The sequence below is a fragment of the Pelodiscus sinensis genome, chromosome 1, assembly GCF_049634645.1.
Source record: "Pelodiscus sinensis isolate JC-2024 chromosome 1, ASM4963464v1, whole genome shotgun sequence".
Taxonomy (NCBI): domain Eukaryota; kingdom Metazoa; phylum Chordata; order Testudines; family Trionychidae; genus Pelodiscus; species Pelodiscus sinensis.
Genome location: NC_134711.1, coordinates 22,651,145 through 22,671,300, shown reverse-complemented (window position 1 = coordinate 22,671,300; position 20,156 = coordinate 22,651,145). Strand labels below are relative to the sequence as shown.

General features: G+C 44.0%; 1 protein-coding gene and 1 long non-coding RNA gene across 4 annotated transcripts in view; one reads left to right on the top strand and one right to left on the bottom strand.

Annotated features, from left to right (window-relative positions):
- Positions 1 to 20,156, top strand: part of RSBN1L (round spermatid basic protein 1 like) — a 79,515-nt gene that overhangs the window by 15,484 nt on the left and 43,875 nt on the right. For 2 of the 3 annotated variants that reach the window (XM_075926681.1, XM_006137518.2), the window contains exon 2: positions 6,979 to 7,095. The exons of the other annotated variant lie outside the window; for it this stretch is intronic. In XM_075926681.1, the coding sequence (XP_075782796.1) occupies positions 6,979 to 7,095 (117 nt within the window). The remainder of the gene's footprint in view (positions 1 to 6,978; positions 7,096 to 20,156) is intronic. 3 annotated transcript variants of the gene reach the window in all.
- LOC142829089 (uncharacterized) overlaps positions 3,639 to 20,156 on the bottom strand; it is a 31,897-nt gene continuing 15,379 nt past the window's right edge. Inside the window, exons 2-3 of the long non-coding RNA XR_012903324.1 lie at positions 6,460 to 6,545; positions 3,639 to 4,443 (exon numbers count right to left, since the gene is read on the bottom strand). This is a non-coding gene — a long non-coding RNA (uncharacterized LOC142829089). The remainder of the gene's footprint in view (positions 4,444 to 6,459; positions 6,546 to 20,156) is intronic.

Sequence of the window (20,156 nt, the reverse complement as noted above, 5' to 3'; positions counted from 1 at the left end):
GAGGGGAGGCCACAATCCAGCTGCGGTGATCCTGGCTAGGCCCCTTGTCCAGCCACTGCTGCCTGGGTGTGGCAATCCAGCCCCAGCCAAGTAAGTTATCTGGCACCAGAGCATGCTCTCCCCCCCACTCTTTCCCAGCACTGTACCTCCCACACACTCCAACCCCTGCCCAGAGCCCCTCATGCACCCCAGTCCTGACTCTTGCACCCCCACATCCATAAATTGCACCCCCAACAGCAGCAGAAGTCCCATTAAATGAAGGGGGATCTAGTATACTTAGATTTTTAGAAAGCCTTTGACAAAGTCCCTCACCAAAGGCTCTTGTGTAAATTACATTGTCATGGGATAAGAGGGAAGGTCTTTGCATGGATTGAGAATTAGTTAAGACAGGAAACACAGGGAAGGAATAAATGGTAAATTTTCAGAATGGAGAGGCGTAACCAGTGGTTTCTCCCAAGGGTCAGCCCTAGGACCAATCCTATGCAACTTATTCATAAATGATCTAGAGAAAGGGGCAAGCAGTGAGGTAGTAAAGTTTGCAGGTGATACTAAACTGGTCAAGATAGTAAAGACAGAAGCAGACTGTGAAGAACTTCAAAAAGTTCTCACAAAACTGAATGATTGGGCAACAAAATGGCAAATGAAGTTTATTGTGGATAAGTGAAAAGTAATGCACGTTGGAAAAAATAACCCCAACTATACATATAGTATGATGGGGGCTAATTGGCTCGACAAATCAGGAAAGAGATCTTGGAGTTATCGTGGATAGTTCTCTGAAAACGTCCACACAGTGTGCAGGGGTGGTCAAAAAGGAAAATAGAACGTTAGGAATTATTAAGAAAGGGATAGAAAATAAGACACAGAATATCTTACTATCCCTGTGTAAAAATATGGTACACCCACATCTTGAGTACTGTGTACAAATGTGGTCTCTTCACGTCAAAAAAGATATTTTGGCCTTGGAAAGGGTTCAGAAAAGGGCAACTGAAATGATTAGGGGTTTGGAACAGGTCCCATATGAAGAGAGGCTAAAGCGTATGTGACTTTTCAGATTGGAAAATAGGAGACTGAGGGGGGATATGACAGAGGTATATAAAATCATGAGTGGTATGGAGAGGGTGAATAAAGAAAAGTTATTCTTTAGTTCCCATAATATAAGGACTAGAGGACACCAAATGAAATTAATGGGTAGCAGGTTTAAAACTAATAAGCAAAAGTTCTTCACACAGCACATAGTCAACCTGTGGAACTCCTTGCCAGAGGCGACTGTGAAGGCTAGAACTATTACAGAGTTGAAAGAGAATCTAGATAAATTCATGGAGGTTAGGTCCATAAAAGGCTATTAGCCAGGGGGTAGGAATGGTGTCCCTGGCCTGTTTGTCAGAGGCTGGAGATGGATGGCACGAGACAAATCGCTTGATCATTGTCTTCGGTCCACTCCCTCCAGGGCACTGGAGCTGGCCACTGTTGGCAGACAGGCTACTGGGCTAGGTGGACCTTTGGTCTGACCCAGTACGGCCATTCTTATGTTCTTAAGTCTGTGAGTACAATGTTTCACTTATATTGTCAGTCATACAAATGGGCATTTTTATATGGCTTTGTTGACTACTTCTGAATTTTGATATAGTTTGGCTCTTTGGTTGGAAAAGATTGACCCCTCTCCTAGTTGGTTCTTGAAATTACTCTGTAATATGTAGGCCACTTTTAAATCCATGAATGAGTGTCCAGGCAAGTTACAATATTTCTCTGTTACGATTTTTAATATCTGATGTGTCCATTGATCCTTTGTCTTAGAGACGGTACAGTTTGGCCAATATACATGGCAGAGGGGCATTGCTGGCACTTCATGGCATATACCATATTAGTGGATGTGCATTTGTGTGAGCCTCTGATGTGGTGGTGGCCTATGTGGTCGGGTCCTGCAATAATGTTAGTCTGTGACCATGATGTTCCAAAATAAGGGGCATGTATAATGTAATAGAAAATAAGAAAATGACACTCAGTGGCAACTGGCAACTATTTCTCTTACTGTAGCTTTCTGTACTATATATTTGATAAGCAGTTTTAGAATCTTAACTAATTAAACAAGCCATAAGCTAAACTTTTTTCCTAGCAACATCCAATATAACAAGTAAATTCCCAATCTGTTCCCTAAATCACACTTCTACTAAAATGCACAGAGAATCTTGATGCATTGAAAGCCCAGAACTTTCAAGAAGCTGGAGCTGTCTGTTAGGCTGGACACACATGAAATCTTATCACAAACATGTTACAACATTTTTATGAGGCTGTAAATGTAGTTGTAACATGTTTGTGATAAGATTTCATTGCGACTATTTTAAATGAGAAACTAGTATTTTGTTGATTTAAAAAAAATAATAATTGTAATTCACTGTGGTGGCCCTTTAACACCAAGAACATCAGTTCTCAAATAGGTGTCCTGGTACTCCAAGGGGGTCTTTAGAGATTGTATGGGGGGGATGCTCAAAATGCCAACAGTAACATCAAGGAAAGACTCTGCACAATAAGAAGCAGTAATGCTCATCTTACTGTCATTTCTAAATACTCTGATGCACTTTTTCTGAAGCGTTACTAACAGTATATGTTGATTTGAAATACACCTTTATCCATCAGTTTGTCAGCTCGCGGTCCATGATTAACATTGTATTTGAAAAGGGATACATGGACCAAATAGCTTGAGAACCTCTGTCCTAGAAGATTCTTATGATTAGTTTATATTTCTTTATAATTTGGAAGAATAAGAAAGAACCTTTAATATTTTTCTTTTTCGGAATGGAACCTAGTAATTTCAGCAGTACTGTAGTGCTCTGCTTTTCAAAAGGGTAAAAATACATAGTTAAAGGAGGGAACCTACTAAATATGATCTTAGATTGAATGCCACTACTATCTTTTAAAACATCATTTGATATTTATTGGCTCTTCTCACTTGGTAAGAGTTATTCATGTTTTGATTCATAAAAAACACTGCTTATGCAGAACAGTTAAAGTTGTTCTCCAAAAGTTTTAAATCAACTTAAATACAGTAAAACTCCATTGGTCTGGCACCATCAGGAACCCTAAAGTGCTCCGGGCAGCCAGACCACTGGAGCTACTCTGCCCCCAGCTTCCCCGATTCAGTCGCTGCTGAAACTGACCAGCGGCTGAATCGGGGAAGCTGGGGTGCTGCCTGGTAGGTCCCGTAGCGCTGCCCCTGGGGGCTGCGGGACCAACCCGGCAGCACCCCAGCTGACCCCGATTCAGCCACCGCTGAAATTGACCAGCGGCTTACTCTGGGAAGCCTGGGGCAGAGCAGCTCTGCCTTGGGCTTCCCGGAATCAGCCGCTGGTCAGTTTCAGCAGCAGCTGACTTGGGGACACCTGGAGCAGAGCAGCTGGGGTGCTGCCGGGTTGGTCCCGCAGCGCCGAGGGGCGGCGCTACCGGACCAACCCAGCAGCACCCCAGCTGCTCTGCTCCAGCTGTCCTCAATTCAGCCGCTGCTGAAATTGACCAGCGGCTGACTCCGGGAAGCCCAAGGCAGAGCTGCTCTGCCCCAGGCTTCCCAGAGTAAGCCGCTGGTCAATTTCAGCGGTGGCAGAATCGGGGACAGCTGGGGTGCTGCCGGGTGTCTGAGACATTTGTCCAATGTACATAGCAGACAGACACTTTTGGCACATGATAGCATAAACTATATTTCTGGATGAGCAGGAATATGTCATGTGCCGAAAGTGTCTGTCTGCTATGTACATTGGACAAACGTCTCAGACACTTCACCAAAGAATCAATGCCCACAAAACAGATATTAGACAGGATCACAAAGAAAAAACAGTTTCTTCTTCGAGTGGTTGCTCATGTCCATTCGAAGTAGGTGTGCGCACCGCGTGCACCGTGTCTTCCGGAGCGTTTTCCTTAGCGGTACCCATAGCGCCGGCAGGGCGCCCCCTGGAGTGGCGCCGCCATGGCAGGGCATAAGTACCCCTGCCAATACTGCCCCACCTCAGTTCCTTCTTACCGCCCATGACGGTCGTTGGAGCGTCTCTATCTCTTAGTCAGTCAGTTAGTTAATGGTTCCCGTTCTTCTACCTTGATTGTAAATAGTTCTCTTAGTTAGTTAGGTTCTTTGTTTGTCTCTTCCCCCCTCGGGGGTGAGGAATGCCTGGGCTGTAGGGCTTTAAGGCGTGTGCTGCCTGCAGGAAGTTTATGCCCAGAGGCGACCCACATGACAGTTGTCTGAAGTGCGCACACGTACTTCGAATGGACGTGAGCAACACATCTCGAAGAACAACAGTTACAGGTAAGTAACCGTTCTTTTCTTGCCATTTCAACCAGAAAGGGCATTGTCTCAACAACTTGATTACCTGCATCCTGCTTCAAAGACCTTTTAAGACCACACTTGAAGGAGAATCCTCTGAACTGACATTCATGCTTAAAGTCGACACTTTACGCCTAAGTTTAAACAAAGACATTAATTATCTTACCCATTACAAAGATAGCTTCCCCAATTATCACCTCCTAATATCGTTAGCTCAGACATTTACCTTCCTCCCCCTCCATCCCCCTTCTGTTTTGAAATTTGATTTGTCCTTTTCATACGTGTTCATTTTTTTAAATTGTATCCTTTGGTATATATGGTTGTGACAATTTTTTCTTCCACTATTTGATCTGAGGAAGTGGTTCTGGCCCATGAAAGCTCATCACCTAATAAACCATCTTGTTAGTCTTTAAAGTGCTACATAGTCCTGTTTTTTGTTTCAGCTACACCAGACTAACACAGCTACATTTCTATCAATTTTCTTTACCTTGATTATTCCTGAAGGACTATAACATTATAAAATGACTTAATATAAAGTTATATGAAAATGCTTAATACAAAGTTTCTACAATATGAAACAGACTTAAGAGACATTATAAAATGACTAATACAAATATTTACATACATAATGGCTAAACCTCTGGCTTTGAAATGTATGGTTTTGTAAGTGCATGGTCACCAGCTTCAGCACTGGTCTCTGAGGAGATGAAAAAGCCTGATCTCATGTTTGTCTCAATGAATCCAAAAAGATGTATTCCTGGGGGAATTGTGCACAGAACTGTTCTGTTGCAGAATGTTTTAAGTTCGCATTTTGTATTTGTAAAAAATAACCCAATATAAGCATGCCAGTTTCAATTATTTTGGTAACTTAATTCAAAATTCCTGTTACCATTTATGTTTGTAACAATAGAGACAAGTGCTGGTGGTTTTTTGACAAATGGATTCCTTATTAGGCATATTCAAATAGAACTTTGTGTACATCTTCTAAATTACAATACAGACTGTATTTCTTGCACTTGTCAGAAGCAGTGCAAAGGCTTGGGAGATAGGGTTAACAGAGAAACTGAGAGGGCGGGAAGGAGCCTGGTGTGAATGTGGAGAGTTTATTTAAATATTTTTACCCTGCCTCTCTAAAATATTTGAGGTGGCTTACAACATTTTTTTAACACAGTACAAATATGTATAAACATTGCTGGATGTGGGTGGGAGAAATATGGATCACGATTTTTTTGGGGGAGAGGGGGATTTAGGGAGTTGGGAAGCCTCCCCCTTGCAGACTCTGAACCCAAACCTCTCCCATTCTGTCAGGCATTATCTGCCCCTGTCCCTGCACCCTTTTCTCCCCCTTTGTCTCTAGGGATCTGTGTAGCCGCCATCCCAATGTGGTTTTGCACCACTAACCCTTTCAGCCCTTTGGCTCAGTGCTGCCATCCCACTAGCTCCTGAGCCTGTGCCCCAACTTGTGCACTCTCCGCACCCTCAAAGCTATTCTGAACTCCTGCATTCATGCTGCTGGCTGTTCTGGTGCTACAGCAGACTCTGGTGGGTAAAAATAATAACTGTAGCGCTATTTGAGCAGAATATATTTCCAGGAGAAGGGATGAATTCTGCACATATGTAGTGGTGCAGAGTTCTCCCAGGAGTAAAAGATTGCATTTGACTGAACATAAATGTTTGGTCCCAAAAGTTGGCCTCTGCTAAGAGTCAGTTTAGTCCTCAAGAGCATTTCCCTCAGACTCTACTACGTGCTATTTCATGTAATGAAGTGCAAAAACGTCTGGCTCAGTCTTTCAGAAGTCAGAGCCATGGCAAATGGTGATAAAACCCCAGGCTGAATTTAAGAGGGGAAATAAAAACTGGGTATTGAGAATCTTCCAGGTAAGCTCTATTAGGTTGTGGGATAGTGGTGGGCAGTCTTAATGCTTCTTCTAATGAAGAAGGTTTCTTGTTGTGCTAATATAATATTTCAGAAGAAGAGGCCCAGATTGAATATTTCTCTTCCATTTCCATCCGAGAGTCTTAACATCTAAATGCTGTTTATGCTATCTTGCAACTAGGACATGTCACATAAATGATCTTTCAACTCCAAATTTGTCTGGAGGATTGGTTTCAAACTGGACAGCAGTAGTGACAAATATAAAATCACATACCTTTCAGATATCCTTTGAAGCTCCATTTGCAATGTGTAATACTCAGATTTTAGATGTTAAGAGGATGTTTGCTGTTGTGGATATGCCTGTAAGAAAATGCAAATTCCACTTTTTTCTTTAGAAGATAAGAAAAACACAAAATATTTAATGAAACTCTGAACTTCAAGAAATAAAATTTATTTGCAAATGGAATGTAAACATAACCAAAAGTACTGACTTGTAATGAATATGCATAACTATTTTAATTACTGATCCAGTACCAGATAGTATAAAAAGTTGTATACAGTTAGTGTAACAGAACCATAAAATAGAGGTTCAGTATAGTTAGACACTGTCACTATTGTATAACAGATATGAGAGCACTTGTAAATGTCATTGTCCAAATCCTGATTGAAAGAACTCTTCCTTTCCCACTCCCTCCCCAAACTTATTAGTCTTTGAGAAATATGAAACATGTGTTTCATGTGACACTGTCCCATGCTTCTGTTCCTGCTCAATCTTAAAATGTTTCCCTTTCAGATCAAATGAAAGACAAAATTAAAGAAAGAGATAGAGAGAAGCAGAAAGAAAAGAAGAAATATAAAATAATGAATGAGATCAAGAAAGAGAATGGAGAGGTCAAATTATTGCAGAAAGGTAGGTTCAAACAATGTTAATGTCTAAAACTTCATATTTCTACTGACTGCTGAATTTTAGTAACACCTCTCTTGTCTTAATTAAAAGCCCATTTTCCAGAGGATTGCAGTGAGGCAATGTAAATGTTGCAGATTAAAAAATAAAATGCACTTTTGTCATATGCTCTATTTAACAGATAAAAGCATTTTCTCCTTGTTCTCATAGTTTGAATGCCCCGTATATCATACTAGTGTTACAAAATGTAAGGTGGCTGCATCTTTTGTACACATTTTGAAGGGATGGGTTTTAGTTTTATGTATCCGCCTGAAATGCTTTTTGATGTGGTATTTTTAATTCCTTATGATCTTCTGGTTTCTGTGTATAAATATTACAGAAACTAACACTATTAAGGTGGCAAAATCAAGAACTCAAGTTAGGAAATGCCAGAATTGAGGTTGTCTCTGCAACCTTAATTTGGCCACCTTTTTCATATGCATTATGATGTAGTTTTCTCAGTCATTGCTGTATGATTATTCATTAGCCCGTATTGAGGGGAGGACACGTCCTTTCTCATGTCACTCTGAAATAATCTAAGATTATTTGACCTTTAGGACATAGTGCTATGTGCGCACACATTATAATTTACTATATATTTTTAGAGTTTGTCCTTTTTGTTTAAGAACTCCTTCTAAAAGGTAAGAGCTAGGACCACCAAATTCGGAATATAGCTTCCTCCTAACTTAAAGCAATGTAAAAGTTTGGATGTGCCTGGAAAAGGATTGCTTCTCATGAACCAAAAACAAGAGACAATCACCAAATCAAGTACAGTCCCCAAAATTTACACAACTGAGTGAATATTGAAACAGAATGAGACTGAACCAGAAAAAATAGGATTAACTTGGATTGCTTCTCAAACCTTATAGAAAAGAGATATAACAGAAATATTTGGAGTAGTGCACTGTTTTGGCAATGATAAATGAATGCTTAAGGTTTGAAAACTAGAAGACAATGCTATTAGAAACCAAATTGGCCCTTGTCCTTTTTGTAAGACATAGCAAATTATAAGAATTTATAGGGATGAAGGAAAAAAATACTTGATGGAATTCCCATTTTAAAATTATTAAAATTAACTTAATAAAAGTAATGCTATTTTTGAGAAATACAATCATTTAAATAAAGCATATCTTTCCTTAAAAAAATTAAGGACCTGCACAATGCCAAGTAAATCTGCTAGTAGTCTTTTATAATGTGATCCCACTTTTTTCTAAGACCCCTGTCTCAAATTGATGGACAGTGCTCAGTTAATGAGCAACTATTCAATATTTTGTTTTGTCTTCATTGTTCAGTGTGCATGGCTGTGATGGGGTGGACAAGGCCCCAATATCCCTGTGGAGGCCTTTCCGCATCCTGCCCAGCAACAGGCACAGAAAAGAGGTCCTCCAAGCAGAATAGTGTGGTAGACTCCGCTGCAGCCAAGCAGGGTGCAGCAGGCTGATATAAAAGAAGGTGGTAGGCCTGGGCTTGGCAGTTCCTTCCTTGAGCTTGACCCAGGCAGACCTAAGGGCTGACTGGGAGAACAGCAGCATTCCGGGCAGCTCCAAGTGGAAGCTGGACTTCATACCTGGTCAGAACCAGGTCCTGTAGCCGGTAAGCCAGCAGCAACCCTTGCAGAACCCTGGTCAGGGAGGACTTGACCACAAGGCCCAAAAGAAAGGGCTGGACAGAAAAGCTTCCCTGGGAAGTGGCCAGGGACGTGACAGCAAGTAACTGCTACTTACAGGGTCCGGGACCCAGAAGAGTGGGCTGGCCTGGGTCCTCCCCCATCCCCCCCCCGTCCTCTCACCCCTACCCCCCCAGCACCTACAACTGGGTAAGAAGAAGCTTGGTCCCAGGCCACACATTGGACACTTCCTCTCCCGCAGACAGCCGGGTAGAGAGACTACAAAACTCGTCTGATACCGAGGGCACTCACAAGAAGAACAGAGCCCTTTATAGTGGTCCTATGCCTTATTTACTGTGGACTATTGAAACCTGCTTTGAAAGCAGAATTAATTTCTTCATGAGCTTTTCTATGGCAATCATCATGATAGTATCTATTCCTCACACACATTAACTTATCTTCACAGAATCCATGTGAGATGAGGAGCATTATTCATGTTTTGCTCCTGCCCCATGGTGGGATAGTCTGGAATGCCAATGCAGGCTCCACAATACTGGGGGGGGGCAAGCCTCAGGGGCTGGATCTAGGCAAGCTGAAGACCGCATTTGGGCCTTGGGTTCCCCACCCCTGCTTTAAGGTGCTATTTAACTAGTTCAGGAAGCTGAGTAATGCTCAGAGATAATTGATGCTTTGCAGGCATGAAGTTCCCAAATAGTATTGGGCACATGAGTTCCATCAATTGTCCCATCATTTTCCTCCAATCCCTTTCCTTCCCCTGTCATGAGGTAGCATTTATGAACAGAGGGGTTCTTCAAGATTCCGTAGGGACTGTCGGACCACCATGTTCGGTTTATAGACTTAGACGACACTGCATTTATAAGGGCCAATGATGCCTGGACCTTCAGAACTCAGTCCCATTTAAATTAATGGAGAAGGAACTGTTTGCGCCCCCAGAAGTAATATGGACATTAACTGGAAAAACCTCCACACCATTACTCTGGAAAACCTGATTTTTATTGCTGAAGAATATAAAAATGGCATACTGGGTCAGACCAATAGTGGCCAATGCCAAGTGTCCCAGAGGGAGTGAACAGAACAGGTAATCAAGTGATCCCTCTCCTGTCCTCCATTTCCAGCCTCTTGACAAACCAAGGCTAGGGATGCCATTCCTACCAATCCTAGCTAATAGCCACTGATGGACTTAATCTCCATGAATTTATCTAGTTTTTTAAACTCTTTTTAATGTCCTGGTCGTCAACATCCTCTAGCAAGGAGTTTCACAGGCTAACTGCACTGCATGAAGAAAAGCTTCCTTTTTGTTTGTTTTAAGCCAGCTTCCTATTAATTTCATTTGGTGACCCTTAGTTCTTAGATTGTAGGAATAAGTAAATATTTTTTCCTTATTCACTTTCTTCATGCCTGTCTAAAAATCGTGACCTTTATCATATCCCCTCCTTAGTCTCCTCTTTTCTAATCTGAAAAGTTCCAGTCTTTTTAATCTCTCTTCATATGGGACCCGTTCCAAACCCCTATACATTTTTGTTGCCCTTTTCTGAACCTTTTCCAATGACAATACATCTTTTTTTGAGATGAGGCAACTCCATCTGTACACAGTATTCAAAATGTGGGTGTACCATGGGTTTATATAGAGGCAATAAGATATTTTCTGTCTTGTTCTCTATCCCTTTTTTTTTAATGATTCTTAACATTCTGTTTGGGTTTTTTTGACTGCTGCTGCACATTTAGTAGCTGTTTTCAGAAAACTATCCACATTGATGCCAAGATCTCTCGGTGGTTATAACTAAATTAGTACCCATCATTTCTTTTTTATTATTTATAGCTGGGATTATTTTTTCCAGTGTGCATTACTTTGCATTTATCCTTATTAAAATTCATTTGCCATTTTGTTGTCCAGTCATCTAGTTTTGTGAGATCTTTTTAAAGCTCTTCGCAGTCGGCTTTGGTCTTAAGTATCTAGAGCAGTTTAGTATCATCTGCAAATTTTACCACCTCGCTGTTTATCTCTTTCTCCAGGTCATTTATAAATATGTTGAATAGGGTTGGTCTCAGTACAGACCCTTGGGGAAAGCCACTAGTTACCTTTCTCCATTCTGAAAATTGTCCATTTATTCTTACCCCTTTGTTTCCTGTCTTTTAATCAGTTATCAATCCATGAGAAGACCTTCTCTCTTATCCCATGACAACTTACTTTTCTTAAGAGCATTTGACGAGGGACCCAGTGAAAGGCTTTCTGGAAATCTAAGTACACTATATTCACTGAATCCCCCTTGTCCACATGCTTGATGACGCCCCTCAGGGAACTCTGGTAGATTAATAAGACACGATTTCCCTTTACAGAAACCATGTTGACTTTCCCCAGCAATCTGTGTCTGACATTTCTATTCTTAACTATAGTTTCAACTAATTTCCCTGGTACTGACGTTAGACTTACCAGTCTGTAATAGCAAGGACCAGCTTTAGAGGCCTTTTTAAATATTGGTGGCACATTAGCTATCTTCCAGTCATTAAGTGCAAAAACTGATTTTAGACTAGGTTACAAACAACAGTTTTGCAATTTCACATTTGAGTTCTTTCAGAACTCTTGGATGAATGCCATCTGGTCCTAGTGACCTGTTAATATTAAGTTTATCAATTTGTTCCAAAACCATCTCTAATCACACCTCGCTCCATCTAGGACAATTCCTCGGATTTGTTACCCAAAAAGAATGGCTCAGCCCCACTGGTTGTTTAGCAGGCTTCCTGCCCCGATATACTTAAAAACATTTTGCTATTACTTTTTTTAAGTTCTTGACTAGCTGTTCTTCAGACTCCTTTTTTACTTTCCTTGTTATATTTTTACACTTAATTTGACAGAGTTTATGCTCCTTTCTATTTTCTTCACTAGGATTTAACTTCCACTTTTTAAACAATGCCTTTTTATCTCACTGCTTCTTTTACTTGGTTGTTAAGCCATGGTGGCACTTGGCAAAGAAGTCATTCACAAGCTGCTTGAACTGCAGGAAGGAACAATTTTATCTCCTTAGTAGTTACTACTTAGTAGTCAAATGTGCATTTGTACATTTGAAAGGAAGGTGGTGCTGTTTACGGAAAAGGTTGAAAGCAGCAGAAAAATATTCCAACCCACTATAACTGCATATTTTGGTTTTGGACAGTATTTGAGAGCTCGGGGAAAGCCATACTTATGGATGGGAGACAGAGGCATGGAGATCTGACTTTTGAGTAGCAGACAGTAGGGGTTCCACAGAGAACATAAATACCCATAGGAATTCTGTCAGAAATGTCTACTCTGTATTGACTCACATGCCTGAAAATGTTAGCCTTGGGTTGATGGGGTGGAGTGGTGAAATGCAGATGGGAACATTGGGGAATATTGTGTGTTTGGAGTTCAACGTTCCTCATGCTATTATAAATGCTTGTGAAATATTTCACCTGTATTTCAAAGATTCTTAGTTGTAAATGCAGTGATGACTTGGGCAGTATTGTATAAAGTTTTATTATGAAAGTATCAAATATTAATGAAACAATGAAAAAATAATCTTTGGTTAGTTAAATGTTTCCATATACAGTGTTAAGTAACCAACTGCATGTGATAGCCTTATGTCTCTTGTCGATTTGGATTCTGGGGTTGAGTACCTTGGCGCAAAATTCTCAAGTGTGCTGCAGGGCTCAAAAGATCTGGACTGCCCCATGCAAATGTTCCTTGTGCCCAGAGTCGGATCTGTGGTGATGGTCTCAGTAGCTGGGAACACTGTTGTGGGGATGAAGAGGGTAGGAGTTGCTAATCCTAATGGACAGCAATGTCGAATCTTACGTATCTATAAATTGTTTCCTGTGGGATGACAGTGATGTCCTTGCATCACTCTGGCATCCTGCAGCCCCTTCCTCTGCTTTCCCCAGTGCTGGCTACCATGCCATGCCTCCCTCCTCCCTTGTGCTTATCAGCCAGGAAGAGCACATGGGTGTGTGAAGCCTCGGAGCACTCCTTCTGTGGCTGAGAGGAGACAAGGGCTTGATATGGCCTCAGCCAGAGGGGTTAAGGTTAGGCCATAGAATCATAGAATCATAGGACTGGAAGGGACCTCGAGAGGTCATCGAGTCCAGCCCCCCGCCCTCAAGGCAGGACCAAGCTCCACCTACACCATCCCTGACAGATGTCTATCTAACCTGTTCTTAAATATCTCCAGAGAGGGAGATTCCACCACCTCCCTTGGCAATTTATTCCAGTATTTGACCACCCTGACAGTTAGGAATTTTTTCCTAATGTCCAATCTAAACCTCCCCTGCTGCACTTTAAGCCCATTACTCCTTGTCCTGTCCTCAGAAACCAAGAGGAACAAATTTTCTCCTTCCTCCTTGTGACATTCTTTTAGATATTTGAAAACCGCTATCATGTCCCCCCTTAATCTTCTTTTTTCCAAACTAAACAAGCCCAGTTCATGAAGCCTGGCTTCATAGGTCATGTTCTCTAAACCTTTAATCATTCTTGTCGCTCTTCTCTGTACCCTTTCCGTGGCAGGGTGTGGGGCAGAGAAGGGGCCTGGATTGGCGTGGGTGGGGGGAAGAAGGGGGAGCCCAGGCTGGTGCAGTGGCAGGGGTGGGAGGGGAGAAGGGGCCTGGGCTGGTGTGGCTGCAGTCCAGCCCTTCCTGGTGGTGGTGGTGAGAGAGAATAGGTCTGGGTGAGGCCTCCGAATGACCCTCTCCTGCCTGCCTGACCGATCCCCCTCCCCCCTTCCCCGGAGACCAGGGAAAAGAAAACAAGGGTGGTGTCTCCCAGGCAGCTTTGGGAGGGGGGGAAGCTGGGGCTAGCTGCCCTGGGGATAGAGGAGAGCCTAGTGTTGGCGTGGCCACTAGCCCTCCTTGGAGGCCAGGAAGAGGCAGGCACTGCTGCTGGCAGTTCCCTGGTGGCCAGAGGAGAGCGCTGGGCCTGCCTGTCCCTACAGATGCAGGGTTGGTGACCATAGCAACCAGGGGGCACCGCTCCCTAGTAGGGATATAAAATCCTGTTTAACCAGTTAAACTTTGGAGTGCCCCCTACCTATGGGTGGACCCCATGGGGCTGGAGCAGCCCCCTATCTGTGGTGGTCAAGGGGCTACTGCAGCCCCCACCAATTAACCGTAATTGGTAAACCTCTCTGTTAAGGGTAAGGCTTAGCTCTTAATCATTTAACGTTCACATTCCTAGTGTCAGAAGGCTGAAGGACAAGGAAAACTTTTTTTGGACCGCTGACTCTCAGAAACATCAGTTGGGGGCTGCACACAAGTGAGAAGCCAAAAAAAACCAACCATTCACTGACATGATCCCTGACTGAAAAGAAGAAAGCACTCCCCACATTGCCCTCACACACCAGAGCCTGAGGGGTGGGGGGAGAGCAGGCTAGTAGACACTTTGTGCTCCAGCCCCGCAAGAGGGTAGGAAGGGGAAGGGGGCTGGAGCACCAGTGCAGGTTCCCCAATTCTGGAGAGAGGGAGCCCCAAGTTTTTGGGACTGGATCCAGGCAAGCTGGGGCCACATCCGGCCTCTGGACCTTAGGTTCCCCACCCCTGGTGTAAAGCCTCAGTCTCTCAGCCAGCCTGACTTTTTTCTGTGACTCTGGAACGGATTCTGCAAATGTGTGCCCAGTCTTCCTTTTTCTCCCCCTCAGGTTGGCCAGCCTGTAAGTAGTATATTCAGACCTTGTCTTGGATGGTCTGACTGTTTCAGGTGCCATGGCTGGAAGGCAGGAAACTTGCTTGTTCATATCCCAAACAAACAAAAGCTGTCATGATTTAAGCATGTCTGTTCTTATCTCTCTGAGAAATTCAGAGATCTGAGTGGTCAGCATGTATGCTGGATGGACCTTGATTTCAGTTTACTGCATCTGCTTCCATTCTGTTAGTTGTGAGGTGATTCCAGGTTTTTTCAGTTGTGTGTACAGGAGCTTTTATGTCATAGGTTTAAAGATGAGGGGCCATGGAGGCAGTGTTCTCTCCAATATTATATGTCCACCTTTAGAATCAAAATGCAGGACAATGTAGCACTTTAAAGACTAACAAGATGGTTTATTAGATGATGAGCTTTCGTGGGCCAGACCCACTTCCTCAGATCCAATAGTGGAAGAAAATAGTCTTCCACTATTGGATCTGAGGAAGTGGGTCTGGCCCACGAAAGCTCATCATCTAATAAACCATCTTGTTAGTCTTTAAAGTGCTACATTGTCCTGCATTTTGCTTCAGCTACCCCAGACTAACACGGCTACATTTCTATCACCTTTAGAATGACTTTCATTATGTGTAGTAATATGGAGACGATGTATCTTATAACAAGTCATTCCACACATGGACAATGTGGGGCAGAGGTTGGGGGTGGGAGCTTTAAATGGGTTCTCTAGGTATGGGAGGGAGCTCCATGCTGGGACAGGAGGGCTGCAGCTGGGAGTTGGAGTTGAGGGATTTGAAATAAAAAGAGGGCTGAGGGTTGGGGTAAAGAAGGGGGAAAGGATATGGAGTGGGGATTGGAGTACAGGCTTTGGATTGAGGGTGTAGGCTCTGGGGTGGAGATACAGATGAGGAGCTTGGGATGCAGGAGGTAGTTCAGGATGGCAGGGGAAGCTTAGGGTGGGATTGATGGTTTAGGTCTTGGTCTTACCTGGGCAGAAGTGCTAAGGCAAGATACTTGGTGCCTGCCTATCTTGGGCACTGTGCTATGCCTTGGAAGTGGCCAGCAGGTCTGGCTTAGGGAGGGAGGGCATGAGGCTCTGCACTGTATTGCATGTGCTGTCCTCACCTGCAAGCATTGCTTGCCAGCTCCCAGTGCTCAGGGCAGGAGCAGTGCACGAAGCCCTCTGGCCCCCCCCTCCTCCCCCACCTAGAAGCCAAACATGCTTACCGCTTCCCTAGCAGCTCCATGCTGGGGCTGGTGGGAAGGGGCGCTTCTCGCACTTTTGGAAGAGGCATCGCTTCCTGCTGCAGTCTTGAGCCACAAGGTGGGGCTTAATAGGAATTTAATTATAATTATTTTGGGATGTGGACTGGGTAGTAATGCTCTCTATCCTTTCTTGGCTGTCGTCATTCTTGATGACATGCTGAATTAGTGATGAGAAGGTAGAAAATGGCTTATTTCAAAAAAAGTAAAAGTCAAATCAGCAAGATATGCTGTGAAGTTATTTATCAGGATGATTCCTTCCCCACCTCGAACCTCACAAATGCTGTAGGAGTGTAAGGGGCTTGCAAGATGTACTGGGTGGCATGAGCATGTAGGTAGTCTTAATGTGTAAAACAAAAAAATAGTTATCTATCTGTCTGGAAGAGGAGATATAGTGGAACTTAAGAGTTAGAGTGCAGAGAAGAAGAGATAGGGTCTGAGGGGGAAATCTCGCTCCCTGGGGTACAGAGCCCCCCAGAAGGGTCCGAGGCCGGAGGTCAAATCAGTGAGGCAGGAGAGAAATCTAGAAGGAAAAACTTTATGATGCATGCATGCAGGCTGTCACACCAAGAGTGAAAGCAGCCCTGAGATACAGGTTTAGGTATCCTATATACAGAATGCTTAGACAGTTCAGTTGTTGATTGTTATTCTTTAACATATCAAAGTCTCAGCAGAAGTACTCTGAGACTTCTGTTCACCCCAGGAGTGCTAGAAGTAAGTTTTACAGTACAAAGCCACATCAGAACTTGAGTGGAGAAGTCTACAAGGCAAACTGTGACAAAGATAAGGGTTTACATGACAAATTGTGACAGACTAGGAGTATCCATGAACTTGAGATAGACCCTTACAATGCCTTGATTAGAGCTAATTTGATTTCTCTGTTACAGGGGGAAAGGCCTGGAAAACTTTTTAACCCTTACAGCAGTTTTCTTTTAGAGTTTTTATTTCCTGCACAGTCCCCCCTTTAGACACAATTGGAGTTATTTGATTTTTCTCCCACAGATCCCACAGTGTATGATACAGGGCATTAAACTTCAGTGGAGAGCATTATTGTTTGTGCCTTTACCAGCCATGCAACATGTGCTTATACCTCAGGTGAACTAAGAAAGTGAAACAGAGTTTTCCCTTTAAATACTGTCAATAAATTGTTTAATTTTGTACAGATTCTTTCATTATTTAAATCTGTTGGAGGTGGCGAGGGGAAGGAGAGAGGGGCTGTGACTGCCACACTAGCAGGTGCCATTTTGAAACCTCCTGAGTGGGAGGTAGGGGAAGGAAGAGGCACTTAGCTCACATCCGCCAATAATAATAATGAGTCCTAAAGATAGGTACAGGGATGTAAGTGACTAGTCAACTACCCGATAAGCAAATACTGGAGTTCCCTCCAGAGCAGTGGTTACCAACCAGTAGATCAGGATCTACTGGTAGATCTTGGAGCCTCTGACAGGAGATCCTGACTGGTTTGGTCAGGAAGCTATCAAGCACTGGAACTTCAGTTGCCCTTCTATCCACCGTTATGCTACTCCTGCCCTCTGCCTTAGAGCTGCCCCCCTGGAAGCCTCCTGCTTGCTGTGCAGGATGTGGGAGGGAGAAAAGGCATGGTGCTGATGTCAGGGTGTCCCTCCTGCCCCCACTCCTGTATCCTATCTCACCACACAGAGAAGGGGATGGAGGGAGCCTGGCGTGCAAATCTGTCACTCACACACTGTGTGTCTGTCATTCTCACAAACACATGTTGTCCTTCCCTCTCATCTCCCTACCCAACACATAATGTGGGAGGTTGTTGTTACTGCTTGCACATTGTGTTATGTTTAGTGTTTGACTGGTCTGTCCATTTCATAATTTTCATTTATCTTATGCTTAAATTTAATTATTTGAGTAGTGAGTTCTAAAATGCCTAACTTGTTGTGGCTGGAGTTATTCCTATGGTAATTGCTACTCCTGGATGTAGCTGGCATGTGCCCTGCAGCCCCTTGAAATGCAGAGCAGGGGGTCTCCACATGCTATCCATGCCTATAGATGCCACTCCTGCAGCTCCCATTGGTCAGTAACGGGGAACTGTGGCCAGTAGAAACTTTGGGCTTAGTGCCTTTAAATGAAGGGCAGCACATGGTGCCATGGAGCCATTGCTGTACATGCCATCTGTTTTCAGGAGTGGTGCAGAGTAGGGCAGGAATAAGCCTACCTTAACCCCACTGGTTGACCACCCAGAAGCCATCTCAGTTAAATGGTGCCCAACCTGAAGCCTGTATCCTGAACCCTTGTCCCAGTCCTGAACCTCTTCCTACACCTAATCTCCTGCCCCAGGCATGAGTCCCCCTGCACCCAAACTCCTTCCCAGAAACCCCTCCTGGACCCCAAACCCCCACCCTAGGCTAAGCCCAGAGCCCCTCCCACATGCCAAACCTCTTGGACCGAGACCAGAGCCTGCACCCCAACCCTCTACTCCAGCTTGGTGAAAGTGAGTGAGGGTGGGAAGGATGGAGTGAGCGGGGGGGGGGGGGGGCTCAAAGAAGGGTCAGGAAGGAAGTGGGCCAAGAGTATTTGGGGTTGTGGTTGATTTTACATTGAACTTAAATTGAAAAAGTGATAGTTAAAAAGGTTGGAGACCACTGCTTCAGAGGATGTGACATTCCCTAGCTGGGGTTTCTGGCTGCAACTAAGTATCAGGGATTGTTGCAGTGCAGGACTAGGACTCTCTTTCCTGATATCTGAGTCCCAAAAGATCCTAGTTGTTGAGGGAGGGGAGAGCAGTTCCCCTCCAGCATGGTTCTGCTCATCATCCTCTGACTGGGTGGATTGATTTAAATCACCAAGAGAAAAATCATTAATTTAAATAAGTTTCTCACTGATACTATATGTCTTAAACAATGGTGCAACTCTGATCACTAAAACATGTTAACTTACTACTACTACAGCATTTTACAACATCTAAGAGGGCATACTTTGTGTAATTTTTTTAGATAACTTTATTATTAATTTAGGAAATAACATGATAATTATGTACTGAGCTGAAGCAGCAGTACATTAGGAATGGTAAGCACTAAATCACACACACACAATAGCACTATGTTTTATTAAACTAAATCTTAAATGTTACATAACTTTCACATTTTGCCGTTGCAGCAATCTCTTGAGTTGCTGGCTGATGGCTGTCCTTAAACTTCGATTTTTTTTTTTTAAATTTAACTCTAACGTACAAGTCCTCAGAACACTAACTGTATGGTGTCCTTAACTTCTACGACCAACTCTCATCTTCCCCCACCCCACTGTCATTTTTATTCATAGATGGAAGTAGGGATGTTAAATATTGATTAATTGAATTGTCGAGTAACCTCATAAATTCATATTGGCTAGTCGACTATTCTGAAGTCCCCAGGGGCAGGGCCAGCAGCCAGTGTGCTCTGGTCCTACTCCCAGGGAGTCCCCTGACACTCTGCAGGAGCTGGTCCGTGAGGGGAGCCATTTAAAACCCAGCTCCCCTTACAGACCGGCTGCCTGTCGCCCTGCTCTGCTGCCTCTGATAAAGAGGCAGCAGCATGAGGTCGCAGCAGCCCCTGTCTAGGGAGGGTCTGAGCTCCCGGACCTGGCACGAGCCAGAAATGAACTGCGCTGTCTACCCGCCTGGCTCCAATACAGCTTAAAGGCAGAGCTGCAGCGGGGGTAGGTCCTGGACCTGGTGTGAACCAGTACTGAGCTGGGCTGCTGGCCAGCCTGCTAAGCATTAACCGATAAGCTTTTGCTTATCAGTTAATTGGTTAATTGACTACACTATTACATTCCTACATTGAAACAAAAATGAGTTGTTTTGCCTTTTCAAATCCCAGTAGATTTTTTTATTTTTTTTAGCTTTGAGAGAATATTTTCATAGTTTGGTATTCAGCTACCACTGTAAAAAATTGGCTTAGCAACTGAAGGAATTCTGTTTCAAGGTGCCTGGCTGATAATTCCCACCAGTTCAGGAGAGTGATTTTGTTCAAAACATCAGTAAATGTACTGATTAAATGGTTTCTCTCCTGCCCTGGTAGAGTGTGTGTTTGTGTGTGGGGATGTCTTACTGGGTCCGTGGCAGCAAGAGTGGCATTGTTCCAGCAGCAGCTCCTTGCAGGGGGCCATGGCAGTGTTCCCCAGAGGGTGGCTTTACCCAGAGGGGTGAGATTTGGGTCTACATGCTTGTCTGGTTGGGGATCTGCATGCCTATCCCCCCACCTGCAACTGCTCAAGGAGGGCCTTGTTTTGGTCATTGCCCCCTATCCACAACACTCTGTGGGCTGGCCTTGGCCTCCAGCTGTCCCCTACCCTGTAATTGGTCTTGGGGGGTGGAGGCAGTGTGTCAGGGGTTACTCCTGGCCTACAGCAGCTTCCTGCAGCCTGCTTGGGCTGGTCAAGCTCTGGGGGCTGGCCTGCCCCTCAATGAGTTCCCCCCCCCCCCCCCGACATTTTTCAGGCTGGTGGGAGGGATGAGGCTCATGGGGGTGCCCCCTCTTCCAACAAAGGCCC